Source organism: Boleophthalmus pectinirostris, unplaced genomic scaffold (assembly GCF_026225935.1).
Source record: "Boleophthalmus pectinirostris isolate CB_2022bp ecotype Guang Dong unplaced genomic scaffold, ASM2622593v1 HiC_scaffold_18, whole genome shotgun sequence".
In the NCBI taxonomy this organism is placed as follows: domain Eukaryota; kingdom Metazoa; phylum Chordata; class Actinopteri; order Gobiiformes; family Gobiidae; genus Boleophthalmus; species Boleophthalmus pectinirostris.
In genome coordinates, this window is record NW_026571133.1 from 46,061,746 (window position 1) to 46,081,727 (window position 19,982).

The following is a 19,982-nucleotide window of genomic DNA, read 5'->3' on the forward strand; positions in this document are numbered from 1 at the left end:
TTTTATAAGTAGCTCGCATGCTGAAAAAGTGTGAGCACCCCTGCCATAGACCATAGACCTGGATACTAGTTTATAAATGGACACAGTTAACCTGCTCGCCGCCGTGTTGCAAATAGGAAGTAAGCAGGGGGCACTTTTGACTCCATTGACTCTGTTTCCAATTAACTTTACATTGAAAAATTGTGGCCCCTCTCTCTGTAACTGCAGCTGTGACACTCATCTTTTTTTCAACCAGCATTTATTTTTGCATTTGAGTACTTTTGAATTATCTTTTTTTTTTTTTTTTTCTTTTTTTTTTTTTGTCATTCACTTTTTATTGGATTTTCATCTTGTATAAGGACACACATTAAAAATAGGCAACATTCAAACAGTAAGAACAAAACAAAACGAAACAAGACAGTGGGAGTAGCTATATAGACATAACTATGTCCAGTGTTGGCAAGTTTACTTTTCAAATGTATTCCCCTACAGATTACAGATTACACACCCCAATATGTAGTTTGTAACGTAATCCATGAAGTTATTTAAAGTGAGTAACGTAATCTGAATACTTTGGATTACTTGATTTGCTGTAGAGAAGCAAAGACTAGGATGGTTTAGTCCTGGTTTAGACCTGGTTTTAGACCTGTTTTAGACCTGGTTTAGTCCTGGTTTAGATCTAGTTTTAGTCCTGGTTTAGTCCTGGTTTAGATCTAGTTTTAGTCCTGGTTTAGTCCTGGTTTAGATCTAGTTTTAGTCCTGGTTTAGTCCTGGTTTAGATCTAGTTTAGACCTGTTTTAGACCTGGTTTAGATCTAGTTTAGAACTAGTTTAGACCTTGTCTTAGTCCTGGTTTAGTCCTGGTTTAGACTACATTTACTTCAACAAAGTAACTGTAATCCAATTACCACTCACTGAAACAGTAACTGTAACTGAATACAGTTACTCATAATTTGTACTCTGATTACATAACTCCGGTACATGTAATCTGTTACTCCCCAACACTGTCTATGTCATACACAGTCGGGTCTTTTTCTCGTTACATACTTCAACCGTTTTGACTAATAGGTTTCAAATATATCACTCTTTAGCTTCATCTTAAATGTAATCCTTTCCATTTAAAAAAAAATATTATATATCAAGTCAATCCATTAATTTATCGTAGGCGTTTCCTGTCTAAGCCATTTTCGAGTTATTCCTTTTTTGGCAGCCACCAGTAATACTCTCATTAGGTATAAATCTGCTTTAGAAAGGTGCAATAAAACTAAATCTCCAAAATACATTACTTTAAAATGATATTGTATATTCCTTTTAAAGACCACCTCCAGTACCCCATGAACTCATCTCCAAAATGGAGCCACAGAGGGACCACTCCAAAAAATATGAAACTGGTTAGCTTGTACTTGACCACATAACCTCCAGCAGCTGCTCTCATCAGAATATTTTGATGTTTGAGCTGGTGCACAGAAATATCGAGTTACATTTTTCCAACAGAACACTCTTCATTTTGGTCTTAAAATGTTCATATTAATCCGCTCAACGTGATTTTGCTGTTTATTTTCCTATTCCTTATATGGAACTCAGCTCCAAATTTGCCCCTATAACTGCTAGCCTCATGAGCTTCATTTGACTGTTGGCGAACTCTATGGGTGATGTCACAGTCTCTTAGTCCACTTCGTTAAATAGTGTTTGTTATGTTGTATGTGTGTTTAAACCTTCATTTAAAGAGCCATTAAACCCTCTCAAAGCTTTACTCCAGCCCTAAGCAGAATCTGAAAAGTCCTCCAGAGGGGTGGAGCCCGGCGGGTTGGGGGGGAGCAGGTGTGGGGCGGGGCTCTGGAGCGATGATTGACAGCCGACCAACAGCCAAAACAATCCAACACGGCGTGGACCGTTGTGCTTCGTTTTCCTTAGACTAGTGCATGTCAATGGTCATAGTTTTCCTGCCACTAAAAACAGTCTTACCCACTCCACAAAACACCCGAAACTAATCTATTATTACACCAGACTGTCCATGTGAATGTCTGTGTTGATAGAATAATGTTTGAAATAAAACTAACCTTGCATCCCATGAATCGTCGCATGTTGAGGGACTATTTTCTCATATATCAGTCCACCGCAACCAAACTTTGTATCAGGAAGTACGAGCACATAAGTCCTGTGCTCAGGACTGGCTCCTGTGGCTCAGAGACTTTAAAGCAGCTCTGCTTGTACAAGTCTCTCCATGGCCGAGCACCAAAGTCCATCTGTGACATGTTAGTGTCATATGAACATCTCACACTCTGAGGAGCTCAGGGACTGACCTCCTGCTGGTGCCCAGAGTCACGAACTAAACAAGGGGAGTCAGAGTTTCAGGTTCATGCAGCTAAAACCTGGAACAGTCTGAACATGTGAGACAGACTCTTCTGTGACGCTGTTTAAATCCAGACTCAGAACATTTCTGTTTAACTGTGCAAATAACTGAAAAGTTTTCATTGCGCACTCTTCTCTCCAATTTATGTCTCTCTTTTTTAATTTTAATCTTTATGATTATTTATGTTTTGATTTGTTTTTATTATGATTTTAATGTATTTCTTATTCTGTAAAGCACTTTGAATTACTTTGTGTACGAATTGTGCTGTACAAATAAACTTGCCTTGCCTAAAGAGGATGTTACAGACACGACTTTGACCCAAAAGTCCAAATCTGCAATAAATGCCATAATAAGGCCAGGGATATCAAATCAAATCAAACTTTATTTATAAAGTGCTTTTCATACAAAACTGTAACACAAAGTGCTTTACAGTGATTAAAAACAATCCCACATTTCCATCCACCCACCCACCAACCCAACCCCCACACCTGCCCGACCCCACACAACCAGACAACCCAAACACACACACACACATGCACTCACGCACACACACAAACACACACAAACACACACAAACACGGTAAAATACATAAAACGACACATAGTAAGATGTGAGGCTGAATACAGGCGAACCAGTTAAGAAAGGATAGAGATACACTTCTATTTTAGACCCATTTACACAGATCATCAGTAGAAAAAAGTGATTTTGGTGTTTAGTGACCCTTTAACATAATCAAGTTTTTAACATTTATATTTTTAATGTAACAGGAACTGCAGTTCAGACAGTTCTACAGTTCAGTCTTTGGCTCTTGATGTGATTGTTGATAGGTAACAGATATGGAACATATATGGAACTTCAACAGACATAAAGGCAAGGTATGTTTACGATATGTTTTAGTGGAATGAGTAGTCTAACCTGTCATATACACTAGTGCCGTCTCTGGTGGTTCAGTGGCCTGTTGTGTCACATCTTCTACATATGTTTCATTAACATATGAGTGCAGCGGAGGCTCCTGTTTACAACACAAAGTGGCTATTTTCTCAGAACGCCGTTACATAATGTGCTGTATGAAGAAGCAAACATGATCTGAATTCATATTTCATGCACTGTAAAGGACGCAGGCTTGTTCTGTGAGTAAATAAAGCATGTTAGCTTGTTTAAGTGCTCTTTGAGTCCACAGCTCCCTCATGAGTTCTGCTGTCTGTGTGTTCAGATGCAGCACTTAGAGCCAATAAATAACATACAAGAAATAACAGTTGCCGTACACAGCCAAGTGGACTACAGGGAACTGATTCTCCTGTACACATGGATGAAGACGTTACAGATGGATGTGTTATTATGATTAGGGTGACCAGATTTTCAAAATAAAAACCTGGGGCACCCCTAGTTTTGGGTGATTGGAAATAATAAAACTGAAACGAGTGAGCAGTTATATTGTTAATATTATTCTGCACTCAGCCTATTCATGATTTATTCATGACTAACATGAGTCAGTATAGTCACATTTTCATCATTTTTAAGCAGCTTTTCTGTATTTTACATAAACAAATGACAACATATGCCTCTCTTCACTGTTGACAGGGATCTAATTGGTCAAAAATAGGGACACCTGAGACATTTCTTGTATAAAACTGGGACCAATCAGTGGTTTTGTATAAATCTGCTGGGTCAGGGGACACAGGGCTCAAAACTGGAACTGTCCCCGGTAAAAAGGAACATCTGGTCAACCTAATTGTGCTAAATACTGGCAAAAAAATGTCTAAACCAGGACTGAACCAAGTCTAAACTACAACTAGTCCAACTGGAATGAACCTGGACTTGAACTAAACCAGGAGAACAACCAAAGACTGGGCTGTGTAGAAACATGGACTATGTCTGGAGTTAACCAGGAGAACAAACCTAGAATCCTGACTAGGGGGCGCTCTCACACCTTCAGAATTTGGTCTGCTTTAAGAAGACTTGAATTTGGACCAACTGCAAGTACAGTTCATTAAAGAAACTGTACAGAGAGACCAACCTCTGAAACACCAAGGCTAATCCCCACAACATTTCCATGGACTGAGCCTGGTATAATATATAACACTCTGTACAGTCACGAATTACCATAGACTGTATATAAATGATTGAAAAAACATTGCCCCGTCTCTCTGTAACTGCTGCTGTCATGCGTCATTTTGGACTTAAAAGGTTCATATTAACCCCTTTCATTATTCTGTCTCTAAATTAACATATGAACATTAATAACAGAACAGTCCAGCGCCTAGTTTCCCTGAGGTCACTCCAGCTAGTGTTTGATTGACAGCACCACTGCCGCGTTCTCGTTCTCTCGTACAGTCTATGTGTATTACCATGATACACGTCTTTATTATTATTATTATTATTATTATTATTATTATTATTATTATTTTCCCAGCAGTCATAATAAAGTTGTCATAAGTCTGTGGTTTGTTCACTTGAAGTCACTGAAATGTCTCCTGCTCCAGCGCCTCATCAGGGACTTTCCTCTGGCCAATGTTTGAACGCTGTTTCTACTTTGTTGTTATTTCCTGCTAAATTCGTAATGCGGTGCCACCTCAGGCGAAGGGTGTCTTCTGTTTTCTCTTGGGTCAGTTTCTTTTAGCTCAAGTATGTGAGAATCTGCACCAAATGAAAACTGCAACAAGGTCTCAGTTTTAGCTCCTCTTTGAAGCACTTAACTGGACTAACAGATGTGAAAATGTCATGAAGATCCAATCCACAACTCATCCAAGACTCAACTAGGTACGATGCCGCTATCCACCAGTCCCACTCACTGCCAACGTGGACTAGGTCACAGCCAAGACTAGACCAGGACTAAATCATGAGCACTAATCCAAGCCTGGACCAGTATTATGCCCAGACTAAATGACAAGAACAAATGAGGTCTAATGCAGGACTAAACCAGTTTTAAAGCAGACCTGGACTAGTAGCACAGGCTCATGTCTCTGTGTGTGTGTGTGTGTGCAGATGATCGACCTAGGCCTGCTGCTCCATCCCGGCTCTTATTTCCGAGACCTGTGGAACATTTTGGACTTCATCGTGGTCAGTGGAGCTCTGGTGGCCTTCGCCTGCTCGTAAGTTATTCACTCTTCACACAGATGCAATTTTAGATATTTTATATTTGATAGAGTTCTGTTCATTTTGTATTCATTTTACTGTCAGGACTTTTACTTTTGGTTAATGAGCAGGTTGTATTTTATGAAATGCCAAAATTACTTTAATATTAATAACAGCAAATTAAACTTTTGGTCTACTGTGAAAGAAGTATGTTGGATGAATAATAAATTGTTTTTTATCAATACAGTATTAATGAACCAAAATGTTATTAAATATTCAAATTTTGTATCATTACTTTTTTAACGTATTATAATGTATAATAATAATAATAATAATAATAATTATTATTATTATTATTATTATTATTATTATTATTATTATTATTTATTTATTTTTTTAACCATGTATTGTTCACTTGTTGTGTATGAAAAAATAAGGAGAAAATGAATGAATTTACACTACTACTATATTATTAGTTTATTACTCATAGCACAATACATTTGATCGTGAGTGAAAACTATCAGAAGTTAAAATTTGACATTTTAAAATCCCGGCTTTATGTGATGCAAATGTTGTGAGTAGATTTTGTGTATTTCCAGTGCTGCTGCTCTTTATAACACTTGTGTCCGGTTGTGATCAAAGCTCGTGTCTTATCTCTCTGCCTGTCTGTCCTCTGTCCTCTGTCTTCTGGATGGGACTGCTTACAGGAGCCTCATGGGGTAAAGCCTGTCTCTGCACCTGTCCATCCCACTATCTGTGTCCCTGTCCACCTGTCCACCTGTCCACCTGTCTCACCTGTCTCACCTGTCTCACCTGTCTCACCTGTCTCTCCATTTCCACACGTCTACAGCAAATGTCAGATTGTGTCATCTCTTATCACCAATGCCACTTCCTCCCATCAAAGTCCATGGCATTTCACAGTCTGTTTATGTAACGTGTGTGTGCGCGTCTGTGTGTGTGTGTGTGTATAGTATATGCATCTCTGTGACACAAACATTACTGTGTTTGCATTGTCATTTGAACAGCCAAGCACAAAAAGGATAGATGGTGTTGATGTTTCTTGGACTGAAAAACATGTCTTTACTGTGAGAGGGCTCACATCTCCACAAACCTGACTCTTATTTGACCTGGAGGAGAACCTATAGGCTAAAATATTCCATAGTATGGCATAAATCTCATCTGTCTCAATGGAGAATGTTCTAAAGTGTGGTTTCCATGGAGTTACAGTTACAGTTACACACTGTGGCTTTAAATGAGACTGAATGAGCATAATGTTGCTCTTTGGCTGTGTAAGGAGACTACTGTTGATGTCATTAACATTCCTTGGGGAATGTAGACTGCAGACACTGCTGTGTCTGAGGCTTTATTAGTCACTTTCACTTTTTTGTTGAAAATCAAACACCTAAACACGAGCATGAATGCTTATATTGATCTCAGGCTCCTGAAAATGTGCTCTTTAAATCCATCTTGTGTTTTTTCTTGAGTTTTCAGACCATCTTGAAACTTTTCTTGTCAGTGCTTGCTGATGTGTGCATTGTGTCACTATGGAATCTGACGTAAACATACATGCAGAACACCCCCGGCGTGATGCCACTGCAAAGTATCAACAGAAATGCTTTTGGTATTATTGTTTATATCATCATGATTATTAGTTAACTTGTCTTATCAAAATGAAGGAAACGGAGGTTAGAGCTGCAAACTTTTTTCTGGCAGAGGGTCCAATACCTGCTTGTCTCCATGGAGATGTTATTACATTGCCTGGAATGTTCCACAGTGCGGCATTCAACATATCTATCACTGTGCAGCTCTGACCTGTCACTTTGCCTGTGGCCTTGTCAACATGGAGACAGGTAAATTAAATATGGACATTCACGGCAAAGCAACAACATATCCATGGATTCAAGCAGGTGCTATAAATATTTTTTTACAGATGCCGGAAGTGCCCCACTTTAGGTTTGTGGAACTTCCGGTTAATGGTTTTGTGTGTAAATGTGTGTAAATGTGTGTCATATTTTCCAGCAGCTTCATAAATCTGCCCCATCACCAAATCTTCAACCAACAAACTCCACAAAGGAGAAACATTCTAACATGAAGAATTTATCCACAACTATCAACGACAACGCATTAGTGAACTACTAAGCAAAACTAATGTTATGGTCATGAATAAAACAGAAGCAACTTGTTCACTCAGACTGATTCTACAATTAAAAATCTATTTTATGATGTTGATATTAACATAGACAGATTTGTGCAGTTCAAATGCGAGACATCTCTAGGACCATAACATTAGTTTTGTTCAGTGTGTCACTAATGTGTGGTCGTTGTTTCCTTTAAGTTTTGGTCTTTCTTCTCTTGATAGTTGTAGCTAAATTGTTCATGTTAGAATGTTTATTCTTTGTGGAGTTTGTTGGTTGAAGATTTGTTGATGGGGCAGATTTATGAAGCTGCAGGAGAATATGACACACATTTATACACACATTTAGTCACAGAAAACCATTAACCGAAAGTTCTGCAAACCTACAGCGGGATACTTCTGGCCATTGTGAAAAAGGCCTACACCGTCCTCCTGAAAAGTTCCATAGTGCTGCTTTAATATTCTGAGTTCTAGTCATTTGAACTAATGTAGATAGATAGAGTGCTGTGTAGGAGATTGCTGCGTTGTACTATTACAAACAAAAGCTTAAAAGGGCTTGTCAACTTTACAAAGCTCCCACTGAATTAACCAAAAGTGAAGATAATTGATCTGTATTCAGATTCAAATCAAACATGAAGTGGGGTGATGTAACTTTTGTGCATCCGTGTTTTGCTGATGGCTCATTTTGCTCGCGTGAAATCGTGGAATGGCTCTGCTCTTTCTGCGTGACATTTGCGCTCCTAAATTGTCGGTAATTGTCAGTGGGGTCTTTGTGTGAGGCAGGGGCTGTTTTATAGGTCATCAATGGTGTTGCTGTATTGAGTCATGAAGTCTGAATAAACAGAAATGTCAGAGGAAAGTGCCTATAAACACACTGATTACTTTATTCAAATGAGACATAACAGTTTGAAATGAAGTGTGGAGGAAATTGTAAAAGGCTAGAAGATTTATTTTGGATGATGCTGAATGATTAAGCAGTACATGAGATTAGAAATACTTCAAAACCACATCAAAACTCAGAATCAATGTATCCCATGTGACATTTTGCTCTATAATGTTTCTAATTATTTGCAAACACACTTAGACATTTTTCTGTGTGTAATATTTTGATTTAAAATTTTATGAACATGACCTACCTGTGTCTCCAAATATGAGGTAAACATGTTCAAATCAAATTTACTTTTCTTTTAACACTTCTAATAGTGATTCATTCTTAATTACTAAAACACTGGACATGATGGTGATGTTGTGTGTGTTACAATTAGTTGCTTTGTTTCTCAAGACAGTTAGCCAATCAGAAATCAGAATGAGCCTCACATGACTCTGTCATTTGGGTTGCCAGTTTCTCTGATCTTAATGATCACTGCGCCTACACCAATCTTAAATCAGTGCTAGTGCAGCCTCTGCAGCTCAGGGAGGGAATTCTGGAGGTTCTGAGCTTCACATGACGCCGGAACCTAAACTGAGAATAAGACATGGCAAGGAGAAAATTCAGTTTGTCAACTGGACAAAAGTTAGATTGGTTGAAGACGTTTGAGAATAAGACTTTTTTTTTTTATATAATTTTATTTGAAAACTATATACATTACAACAAATAGGAACCAAACAATATACAAGGTACAAGACAAACATTACGATTACAAAGATTACAAAGATTACATACAAATAGGGACAAAGGTTTGATTAATTGATTGATTATTTGGGTCACAGGTATATTTTAACATTAATTCACAGACAGTCATATTTAACATACACAGACGGAAAAGGTGTCGGCTGAAGCTTAAGGTTATTCTGCCTTTACCCTTTATTTCTTTGTCAGAGCTTCATCTTAACACCAGCTCATCTTCATAAATAGAGCAAGAGGAAACAAACAAATCAGAAACAGAACAACAAAGTTCTACAGCACAAACTAAGTCTCATATTTCATGCATCTGTCCAGAGTTAAACATTTAAACTTCTTTATAAAGTGAAAGAAACTGGTGCACAATTTTAGGTTTTCTGTACCATTGTTCCAGAGTTCCACTCCATTAACAGAGTTACAAAATGTCATAATGTTTGTTCTCATCAATGGTCGGTGTCTCAGGTTTCAGCCATAGATCATAATCATTTTTCTTGCCATCATCAGGAGAAGAAGCAGCAGAAACACTGTATATTGGGGCAGTCCCAAAATATGAGTCTGGTCACCCACAAGTCCACAATTCAGCTTTGTGTTTTTCAGTGGGAAAACACATCAAACTTGACTGGGTGTGTATCATGTCTACAGTGAAAACAACTGACTGAAAACTGACTTGACTTGTATTTACTGTCTGTATAGGCTCACTATGGAGATGCGGGGATTTCAAAAGTACATTTCAAAGCCTCAATTGACAGTGTTTTTGGATCTGGGCTCTTTCAAACAACACAGAACTGCCCCAGGAACACACTGTGCTCATATTGAATGCACAAACACAACAATAGATGCAGGCTCTGTGTGTTTTGACTAGTTGAGGCTACATATCTTAAAGGGTTGATCAGAATTGTTCGATGTTAAATGTTGTGTACAGGGGGCATATAGACGAATGTTTTGACATTAAAAGCAGAAGTGCGGTCTCACACAGGAGTATATGTGAGAGAGAGAAGCCCACGGAGCTGCTCTTCAGAAGGTCAGCCACTAGTGTTGGGAAGGTGACTTTTCAAATGTAATCCCCTACAGATTACAGATTACATACTCCAGAATGTAGTTTGTAACAGAATCCATTAAATTACTTAAAGTGAGTAACATAATCTGAAGAAGACCAGGATATCATAACCTAAGATGTTTTGTCTGATAAAAGAAAATAAAAAGCCCAGATTGTACTTAAACAAATTAAAAATATTATTGATAAAAGAGGAGGAGACACGTCCACACAGCAGGATTTAGTCCTGTTAAATCCTGTTTGAGGCATGGTTTAGTCCTGGTTTAGTCCTGGTTTAGACCTGGTTTAGTCCTGGTTTAGACCTGGTTTAGACCTAGTTTAGACCTGGTTTTAGACCTGGTCTAGACCTGGATTTAGACCTAGTTTAGACCTGGTTTAGTCCTGGTTTAGACCTGGCTTAGTCCTGGTTTAGACCTGGTTAAGTCTTGGTTTAGTCCTGCTTTAGTCCTGGTTTAGACCTAGTTTAGACCTGGTTTTAGACCTGGTCTAGACCTGGATTTAGACCTAGTTTAGACCTGGTTTAGTCCTGGTTTAGTTTCCGCAATGAGTGGAATTACTGAAAAAAAAAAAAAGAAAAAAAAAGGGATATAGCCCAAAATGTGAAAACATTTATACCGCTGTGTAATCCATTTATTTCAACAAAGTAACTGTAATCCAATTACCACTCAATAAAACAGTAACTGTAACTGAATACAGTTACTCATAATTTGTACTCTGGTTACGTAACTCCAGTACATGTAATCTGTTACTCCCCAACACTGTCCGCCGCTCTGCTCTGCATTTGCATCAGGACAAAAGGCAAACACCGTGAGCTCTGCAGAGTTTAAGTACAGGATGAAACTGATGCTACAGCTAATGCAGACCTCACTGTGCCGCAACAACTCTAATCGAAAGTCAAAAATATTAATGTTCACTGTTGTTGAATACATGCATCACGAATTTTGGACTTCCGCAGTGCATACTGGGAAGGATCCTCCGAAAAAGTGAACATGAAACCACCATGTTTGATTTCCCAGTGGGATGCATCTATTGTCAAGCCGATCATTTCCAGTCTTTTGAACCATATCACTTTTGTTTCTGGTTCTGATATTGTCATATTTTAGTTTTGGGATTCGGACATCGTTAGTTGTGTGGTTGTTGAATGTCCTAACAGCGGAAAATGGCTCGAGAAATGGGCTTCGGAAGTTTGTGAACTCCATAACTGCATAGAGAAAAATCCCGCACACCGATTTACTTGCAAATTGTGAGATTTATTAGGACAAACCATGCAACGTTTTGGCACTGGACCTTCGCCAGGCAAACAGAATGAGAGCTCAGGTGGCCATCTTAAATAGGGTGTGGCAAGCACCTAAGGGTCATAAAGAAACAGTGCACACAAAACCCCATAATTCAAAAAACAAAGCCAATCAACATACATTGTCATAGTAATAATAATGAAATATTAATCCTACTAGAAAAATCATTGAATAATAATAGAAAAACAAGAGTAATATCTGGATTCATATAAACATAGTATATATTCACAGAGCTACAGTATAACATAATGCTGTCGTGACATATACACATCTATATATACAGTGGATCTTAAAATATAGCCCATGTACAGCCCATTCGAAGTGAGAGACGTCATGAATGTCTACAAAAAGATGCTAAGATTAAAATCATCATTGAGTCCTTTTGGAGCTAAAGTTTGGAGAGTGTGAATCCAAAATGCTTCATAACTGCAAAAGGGAATCAGATGTGAGTAACTGCAAACCTCCGTTCAAACTGTTTCCCTTGGAACTGAAACATAGTGAAAGGTAGTGATGGGCGACTGGAGCCTCGTGAAGCATTGACACCTCAGGCGCAATATTGTCTCAAATGGTTGGACGTGTCTGAGGCCTTGGAGAAACACTGACCTCTAGTGGACAAATTTAACAATAAGACAATACTTGTGTGCGGAGCAAACACCGTATCTAAACATGATTTAAAATAATATGTAAAGAGCAACATAAATAACATGCTGTAAATAAGAAAATAGTTTACCTTGTTCGGTGGAATTAGATCGAAAATGAAACAAATGCCAAAAGTCGACAAAATCGCCACTAACGTCACACAATCCTCCTCACTACCCAACATTTTTAACAAATATTGGTGCATCTTTTATACTGTAGCAGTTTAGTGCTTGTCAAACCGCGGAAGTGCACTGAACACTCTGAAGCATCTGAACCAATTGCAGAGCGGAACATTCGCTGAGCCAATGAAACGCTTCGATACAATGAAGCGATCGACACACAGAGTGAAGCAGTAGGGGGAGGGACCGACACTTCCACACTTTGGTCATGTGAGCGGCTGCTGCGAGACGAGCTCCAAGGCAGTACTTCAGAGTGATTTGTTTCAGAAAGAACGAGACGTGCTCCAGAGCTCCGACTCATTTGTCCATCACTAGTGAAAGGTGAAGGTGATGGGCAGGACTGATCCACAGGAAGGACGAAAAACGAAAGCTTTGACTGCCTAAGAAATCATCCTGAGTTTGCAGAGAACATTTTGTATGCACTTTTTCGGAGGACCCTTCCCAGTATGCATTGCGTGATGACCGGAAGTCTGAAATTCAGGAGGCATGTATAGTCCTGTTATCAACAGTTTATGGTTTAGCCCTAGATTAGACTTGGAATAGTCATGTCATAGTCCTGGTTTAGATCTGGTGGAACTAGGGTGACCAGATTTTCAAAATAAAAAAACTGGGTCATCCCTGGTTTGAAGTCGTTTGTAATAATAAAATTGTGAATTAAGTGCGTAATTAAGGAAAATTGTTCTGCACTCTGCACTAATGTGAGTCAGTATAGTCACATTTTATTTGTGTTTTGGTCATTTTTAGGCAGCTTTTCTGTATTTTACCTAAACAAATGACAATGTATGCCTCTCTTTACTGTCGGCAGGTATAAAATTGGTCAAAAGTAGGGATATTTCTTGTATAAAACTGAGACAAATCACTGGTTTTGGATAAATCCGCTGGTACAGGGGACACAGGCTCAAAACTGGGACTGTCTCGGATAAAGAGGGACATCTGTTCACATGAGGTGGTCCTCAAAAAGCCAGATCTTTTCTTTGTTGGTACTTGGTGTGAGATGTTTGAGAGCCACTGCAAGAACATGTTATCACATCATCAATAAAAATGATTTCACATACATAGTATTTGGTTAGACCTCCACTGTTTAATCAGTATATATAGATTCCTGTTGAACTGAGTCCTGACTCTATAACCAGTGTTGGGGAGTAACAGATTACATGTACCAGAGTTATGTAATCAGAGTACAAATTATGAGTAACTGTATTCAGTTACAGTTACTCTTTCAGTGAGTGGTAATTGGATTACAGTTACTTTGTTGAAATAAATGGATTACATGGTGGTATTTTCACATTTTGGGCTAAACTAGGACTAAAACCAGAACTAAAACCAGAACTAAAACCAGGACTAAACCAAGTGTAAACCAAGTCTAAAACTAGGACAAAACCCGGACAAAAGTAGGACTAAAAGCAGGTCTAAACTAGGACTAAACTAATACAATATGACACTAACAGTAGGGTGGAAATAATTGTGATTTCATATAAAAATAATTTCTTTATCAATAATATTTTAATCTGGTTAAGTAAAGACTGAACAAAAAAGAATTTTCAGGATGTAGTTTTAAAAAGCATGACAATATCAAGTAATCCAAAGTATTCAGATTACGTTACTCACTTTAAGTAATTTAATGGATTATGTTACAAACTACATTTTAGGGTGTGTAATCTGTAATCTGCAGGGGAATACATTTTAAAAGTAACCTTCCCAACACTGGCTATAGTGGTCATACCTTCTCCTCTGGGTCTGTGCAGCAGTTTGTTGTTTGGACATGGATCCACATATGAACATAAGCCATTGTCCACTTGTCCCTTTGTGTTGTCTTGTCAAACTCACTCATCCACAAACATACGTCTGAGTGGATCTGTCTCACCTCTCTGTGTTATCACACTGTTCTATATTTAAATGTTATGTTTCTCTTGTTATCTGTGCTCTATGTACAACTGTTGTATATGTGTGTTTTTAATAATACTCGTTGACAAATTTAATTTTAATTAGATTTTTCGATCTTATTAAATCTTGAGAGAAGACTGAAAAATGAAAGGTACTGTATGTGCGCATAAGTCGCCTCCTGCTCGTCTCCATGGTGACATCATTACATTGCCTGGAGCTTTCCACACTAAGGCATTAAGCTTATCTCTCTTGCATTTATTATTTTTGTTTTCATTACAGGGCTCTCTACTGCCAAAACAATACCTCCCAAAGGACGAGCCCCTTGCAAACTTCCCTTTTGGATGAGAGGGGGTTAGAACAATTTTCCAACGGTTAATTTTCAACAGACCATGGAATCTTGTTTTAATTGGAAATCTTGTTTTAATTGGAAATAACATCTCTTGTACTTTTTTAAAGGTGCACTCTGTACGGGGGTGCACTACCTGCTTGTTTCCATACATGCTTTGACTGGACTATTCTACAGTGTGAAATACATTTACATTTACATTGCTCAAAAATATCTTGAAAAACGTGTGTTCTTCCTGTGAGAGGAACATTATCACACATCCTGGACCTACGACAGTCACTAAATAGTCTCATTACATTCAGTTAAAAGCTCAACCGAGATATCAGCTGAACCGATATCTTGGAACCGATATCCGAATCAGCATCTTCATCTGGATCAGTGCTGAGATTCGATACCAGTCCATTCCTCCCAGACCTGTAACTTATGTCTAGTGGGATTTCTGCTCGCCTCCTTAAAGATGGTTATGTTTAATGCCATACTGTGGAACATTATAGGAATAGACAATCAGACCCTCCACCAGAAAAGTTACATAGTGTACCTTTAAACACTAAGCAATTGTGTGTTATGTTTTTAGACAACATCAATATTTCCAAAGTGCCTGTAGTGGCCTCTTTAATCCAGCAGGGGCACATGCACATACAGTACTTTAAAGTGCCAGTGTTGTCACATGATTGACCCTTTTCTTTCTCTTTTTTATAGCAGTAATTTCTCTTTGTGTTGTGTTTCTCTTTGTGGTGTTTTTGCTCTGTGCTGTGCCGTCCTGCTCTGTTGTTCAACTCTTTTATCACTGTGCTTCTTGTCAGATCTCAGCAGAGCATAGCCAGGTGGGAAACGTCTGGACTGCAGTAAAACCCTCATAAACCCCCAGTTATCTCCCTCCTCCTCCTGGACCTCAGCCCAGACCTCCAGACCTGAGCCCCCTAGACCTCAGCCCAGACCTCCAGACCTGAGCCCCCAACACCTCAGCCCAGACCTCCAGACCTAAGCCCCCTAGACCTCAGCCCAGACCTCCAGACCTGAGCCCCCTAGACCTCAGCCCAGACCTCGACCCAGACCTCAGCCCAGACCTCCAAACTTAAGCCCCCTAGACATCACTCCAGACCTGAGCTCTGGACCTCAGCCCCACACCTTAGCCCAGACCTTCAGTCCTCACCCCAGACCTCACCCAAAACCTTCAGACCTTAGCCACAGACCTCAGCACACGGTTCACCTCGAACGATTCCTCCTGATCCCAGTGGATTATGGGATCTGACCCCCTCCCTGTCCAAACATCTACATGCCTGTTTCTTAAAGGGGCCGCACGCCAATATTGAGACTGGAATAAGAAACAATATTGGGAGCTCAAAGCTTTCGGGAGAACGGAGAGTGGGTGCTGTTGGGAGTGGGTGCTTAACGGGTCGAGATGAGAGACGGCACACATTCAAATTAAAAAGAAAACAAAACTCCAGAATTTATCCGCACAGAATGAGAACCATAACAAAATAATCTTAACAGTAATGCAGAGATACTATTTTAATAATTGGATTGTGAGGGGAGAATAGACAGCTCCAAAAAACTGATACTAAGAAACTGATCAATACTAAAACTACTATTAAAGAAAAAAAAAAGTATTTAAAATTGTATTGAAAAAAAAAAGTATTAAAGAATATTTAGGGCATAGCTGGATTTTCCTGCTTTTGATCTCAATCTATATCAGAAATATATATAAGAAGAGATTAAAAAGCTATTATTTAGATTTTTTTTTTTATTACACTATTGTCTTTAAAAAGAGCGGTTCCCTCTGTATTGAAATTTCAGTATTGATTACAATCTAAAAGCGATACTTCCTGAAAAAATGCAGAACGCAGATTTGACCTTATTCTTCCAGTATTTCAGGTTTGTCTTGATTAAAGGAACAGTCCAGAATTTTGGACACAGGACGTCATTTCCTAGTGAGCCAGAGTGTTGGAGACGTGTGGAGACACTTTTTAAAATATTCCATCCAGTCCTTGTATTTGCAGAGGTCACTGGTGTTAGACTAGTGCATGTCAGTGGTCATAGTTCTCCTGCCACTAAAAACAGTCTTACCCACTCCACAAAACACCCCAAACAAATCTATTATTACACCAGACTGTCCATGTGAATGTCTGTGTCGATGGTCACCCGGGTATCAATTACCGTACACAAAAGCACACGTGTCAGTCTGTACTCATTTATTTATATTTCGTTGCAGTGTTTGTATTGTTAGTTTGTATCTTTAGTTTTTTTTTTCTTTAGTTTTTTTCACTATTTAGTGTCTCCATTTAGCAGAGAGAAAGCAGTTAACTGATTTGACTATAATCAATGAACACAGTTAGCTGCAGCCTTAACACAACAAACGACTTATGGCACACACACTTGTATCTAAAGCCGCTCTCCTCTGATTGTGTGATTGCGGCAGTAGCTGAGGAGCAGTTGTGTGTATCGATTTGTGTGTAAGCCCATGTAAAACAGAGCAGGAGCAGATTAGACACACACTCCATAGATCTGCCTCCGTAATCTCTTCACTCGCAGTCAGACCTCGTCCCGTCTGATAAGGCTCTGCTCACTGTCAGCTCTGACGCTCCAACTGTCTGCGCTTTACACAACACAATCTCTCACCCGTGCTTTTAGGAAGGAACATTAAGGCGATGTCCACACAACAACGCTCCTGGATTTTTTCTTTTATGGGCTGAAAAGATTTGCATCCATTTATTGATTTGTCAGATCAATAAATATTCACATAATACATCTGCCACACCTGTATGTGGCGCTGTTAACAATGATAATGATAATATTTAATAATGAGGAGAAAAATTCAGTTTGTCGACTGGACAAAAGTTAGTTTGGTTGAAGACGTTTCGCAGCTCATCCAAGCTGCTTCTTCAGTTCTGGTTAGACGCTGGTCGACACTTCCTTATATCTGCAGGGAAAACAAACAAGAGAACAACAGGTTTAGCCAGGTCAGGTCCAGAGGTGTGGAAGCTCCATTATGGTCATGAATTGTTATGTTAATTAGACCCCACACCCTGTACAGGTCAACAGACCGAACTCACAAACAAAAACTGTAAACAAGTGTGTGTGTTAGTTTCAGTGTAGTTCGCTCCTCCCTGCAGATATAAGGAAGTGTCCACCAGCGTCTGACCACAACTGAAGAAGCAGCTGCGAAACGTCTTCAACCAAACTAACTTTTGTCCAGTCGACAAACTGAATTTTTCTCCTTGTGGATTCTACCTGGACGACTGAGAGATTCTTCACAAATATTTAATAATGCAGATCTCATTACCGTTTTTTTTTTTTTTTTACTTTAATCATGTTTGAAAAAAAAAAACTAACCTTGTATTGTCTTTGAATCGTCACATGTTGAGGGACTCTAAAATGATTCTATCAACACAGACATTCACATGGACAGTCTGGTGTAATAATAGATTTGTTTGGGGTGTTTTGTGGAGTGGGTAAGACTGTTTTTAGTGGCAGTAGAACTATGACCATTGACATGCACTAGTCTAACACCAGTGACCTCTGCAAATACAAGGACTGGATGGAATATTTCAAAAAGTGTCTCCACACGTCTCCAACACTCTGGACCACTAGGAAATGACGTCGTATGTCTTATGTCCTTTACTCCCCATGCTAAGTCACTCTGAAGGGAGAGTGACAACACTCCTCTAATGAAAATATTGCACATCGCATCAGGTTTGTGAAGTTGTAGTGTGTTATTGTTTTCTATCCTGCTTTGAGGCTCGTGGGCAGAGCCTTATACAGGCTCGTACTGCTCACCATAAGAAGGGTTCATATAGGGCCCGGGAGAGATCGCTAGATTACTCAAACATGCATGAGGGAACAATGTTAAAACATGGTAGAAAGCTCCAAAAGGTCAATTTTGCATAATAAGCCTTCTTTAAATTAACTTAAAAGTGTACCAAAACCTACAAAATTGTGATAAAGTGTATAGAAGGTTTTCAGGCATAACAAAAATTTAAGAAATTATCATTCTAAAGGTAGAAATCCAATCTAAATCAAAGCCCAGAGGTGACCCATGTCTGAACTGAAGTCTTTGTTCTGCTGAGCCAGAGGAGCCCTCAGCACCAGTCTCCTTATCTCACGTCTCTGTGCACTAACCTAATACTGACTGCTGACCCCGACCTCGACCAATCACAGCCCTCTCCTCTGCCCTCTGACCCCGCCTCCCCTCCAGCCCCGCCCTCCTTCCTTCTGAAAGCTGTTGGGAATGCAATGATGCCGTCAGTGCGTTCTGATGTCTGAAGCGCAGAGACGCCCGCTCACAGTCCTTTCCCGTGTTTTGCAGATTGCATGCCACAGTTAGCGGGGCATCCGAGCATGAGCGCTGCATGCCTTTTCCTCAGACCTGGTTGTGTTTTTTTTTCATTGACATAGAAAATAGAACTAGCCCCTGGAGCTGTGAATGTATGGAGCCAGGCCTCTCTGTAGGTTTTGTGTCATCTCGGGTAAAAATAGCAGCAGGGCTTTGTCATAGAGTTACACATGGTCCAGTGCAAATCAGGTGTCTCAGGTCATGTGTGAGGGACTGTTATTCTAGTCTAAGACAGAACAAAAGGGAATAAGTAAAAATAGGCTCTCAAAAAGTACTCACATGTTAAAGGGCACATATTACACTGAGCAATGTTCTAATGTCGTTTCCTCATCACAAACAGACCTGGAGTTGTGTTTTGTTTCATTCACACATGTTTCACACTCAAACCTTGTATATTTAAGCTGAGTACTTCTCTCAAATGGAAAACACTGTTCCACATTGTGATGTCACATGGTTATACAGGAAGTGCTCCACTGTGTTTTTAAACTCCATACACCTTCACTAGAATCATTTGGATCATTTCAGACCTGGAATTTCCAAGCTCTACTGAACTAAAGATAAAAGGAGGCGTTTACTTGCAAACTATCACTTCATGACATCACAAGATGGAACACTAGGGTGACCAAACGTCCGTTTTTCCTCGGACTAGGGATGGGCGTGATTAGTCGATTAATCAATAATTGATCATTAACAATTTTATTGATTACGTTCATTTTTGATCCACAAACCGAATGTAGGTTGCTGTGCGTAGTGTAGGGAGACCAAACTGGGTTCGGACATGTAGCGTCTCTGCATCAGAAGGAGCGAGACACAAACAGTCGGTCAGTCTGCAACGTGCCGATGCACAAATGCCTATTTAACGATGACTTGTACAAAAAATTCCCCGCTTTCCATTCCGGTTGGGACAAGTGGGAGGCCATGTGCACAGTGTACAAAGCAGCACATATGTGTCGGTGTCCAGCTCACCGAAAACATGAAAAGTTTTACCAGGTGAGAGTCGTGCAATGTCAATGAGTCCCCACCTCCCACCCCCCATACGGTGTCCTGGTTTTGACAAACACAAATCTGGTCACACTAACCTGTATTCCAC

At 39.4% G+C, this 19,982-nt stretch overlaps 1 protein-coding gene across 1 annotated transcript in view; it reads left to right on the forward strand.

Moving 5' to 3' along the window:
- The window catches only part of cacna1bb (calcium channel, voltage-dependent, N type, alpha 1B subunit, b), a 397,100-nt gene that overhangs the window by 280,448 nt on the left and 96,670 nt on the right, over positions 1-19,982 (forward strand). The window contains exons 27-29 of the mRNA XM_055153227.1: positions 5,318-5,424; positions 6,115-6,126; positions 15,363-15,383. Of these exons, the coding sequence (XP_055009202.1) occupies positions 5,318-5,424; positions 6,115-6,126; positions 15,363-15,383 (140 nt within the window). The remainder of the gene's footprint in view (positions 1-5,317; positions 5,425-6,114; positions 6,127-15,362; positions 15,384-19,982) is intronic.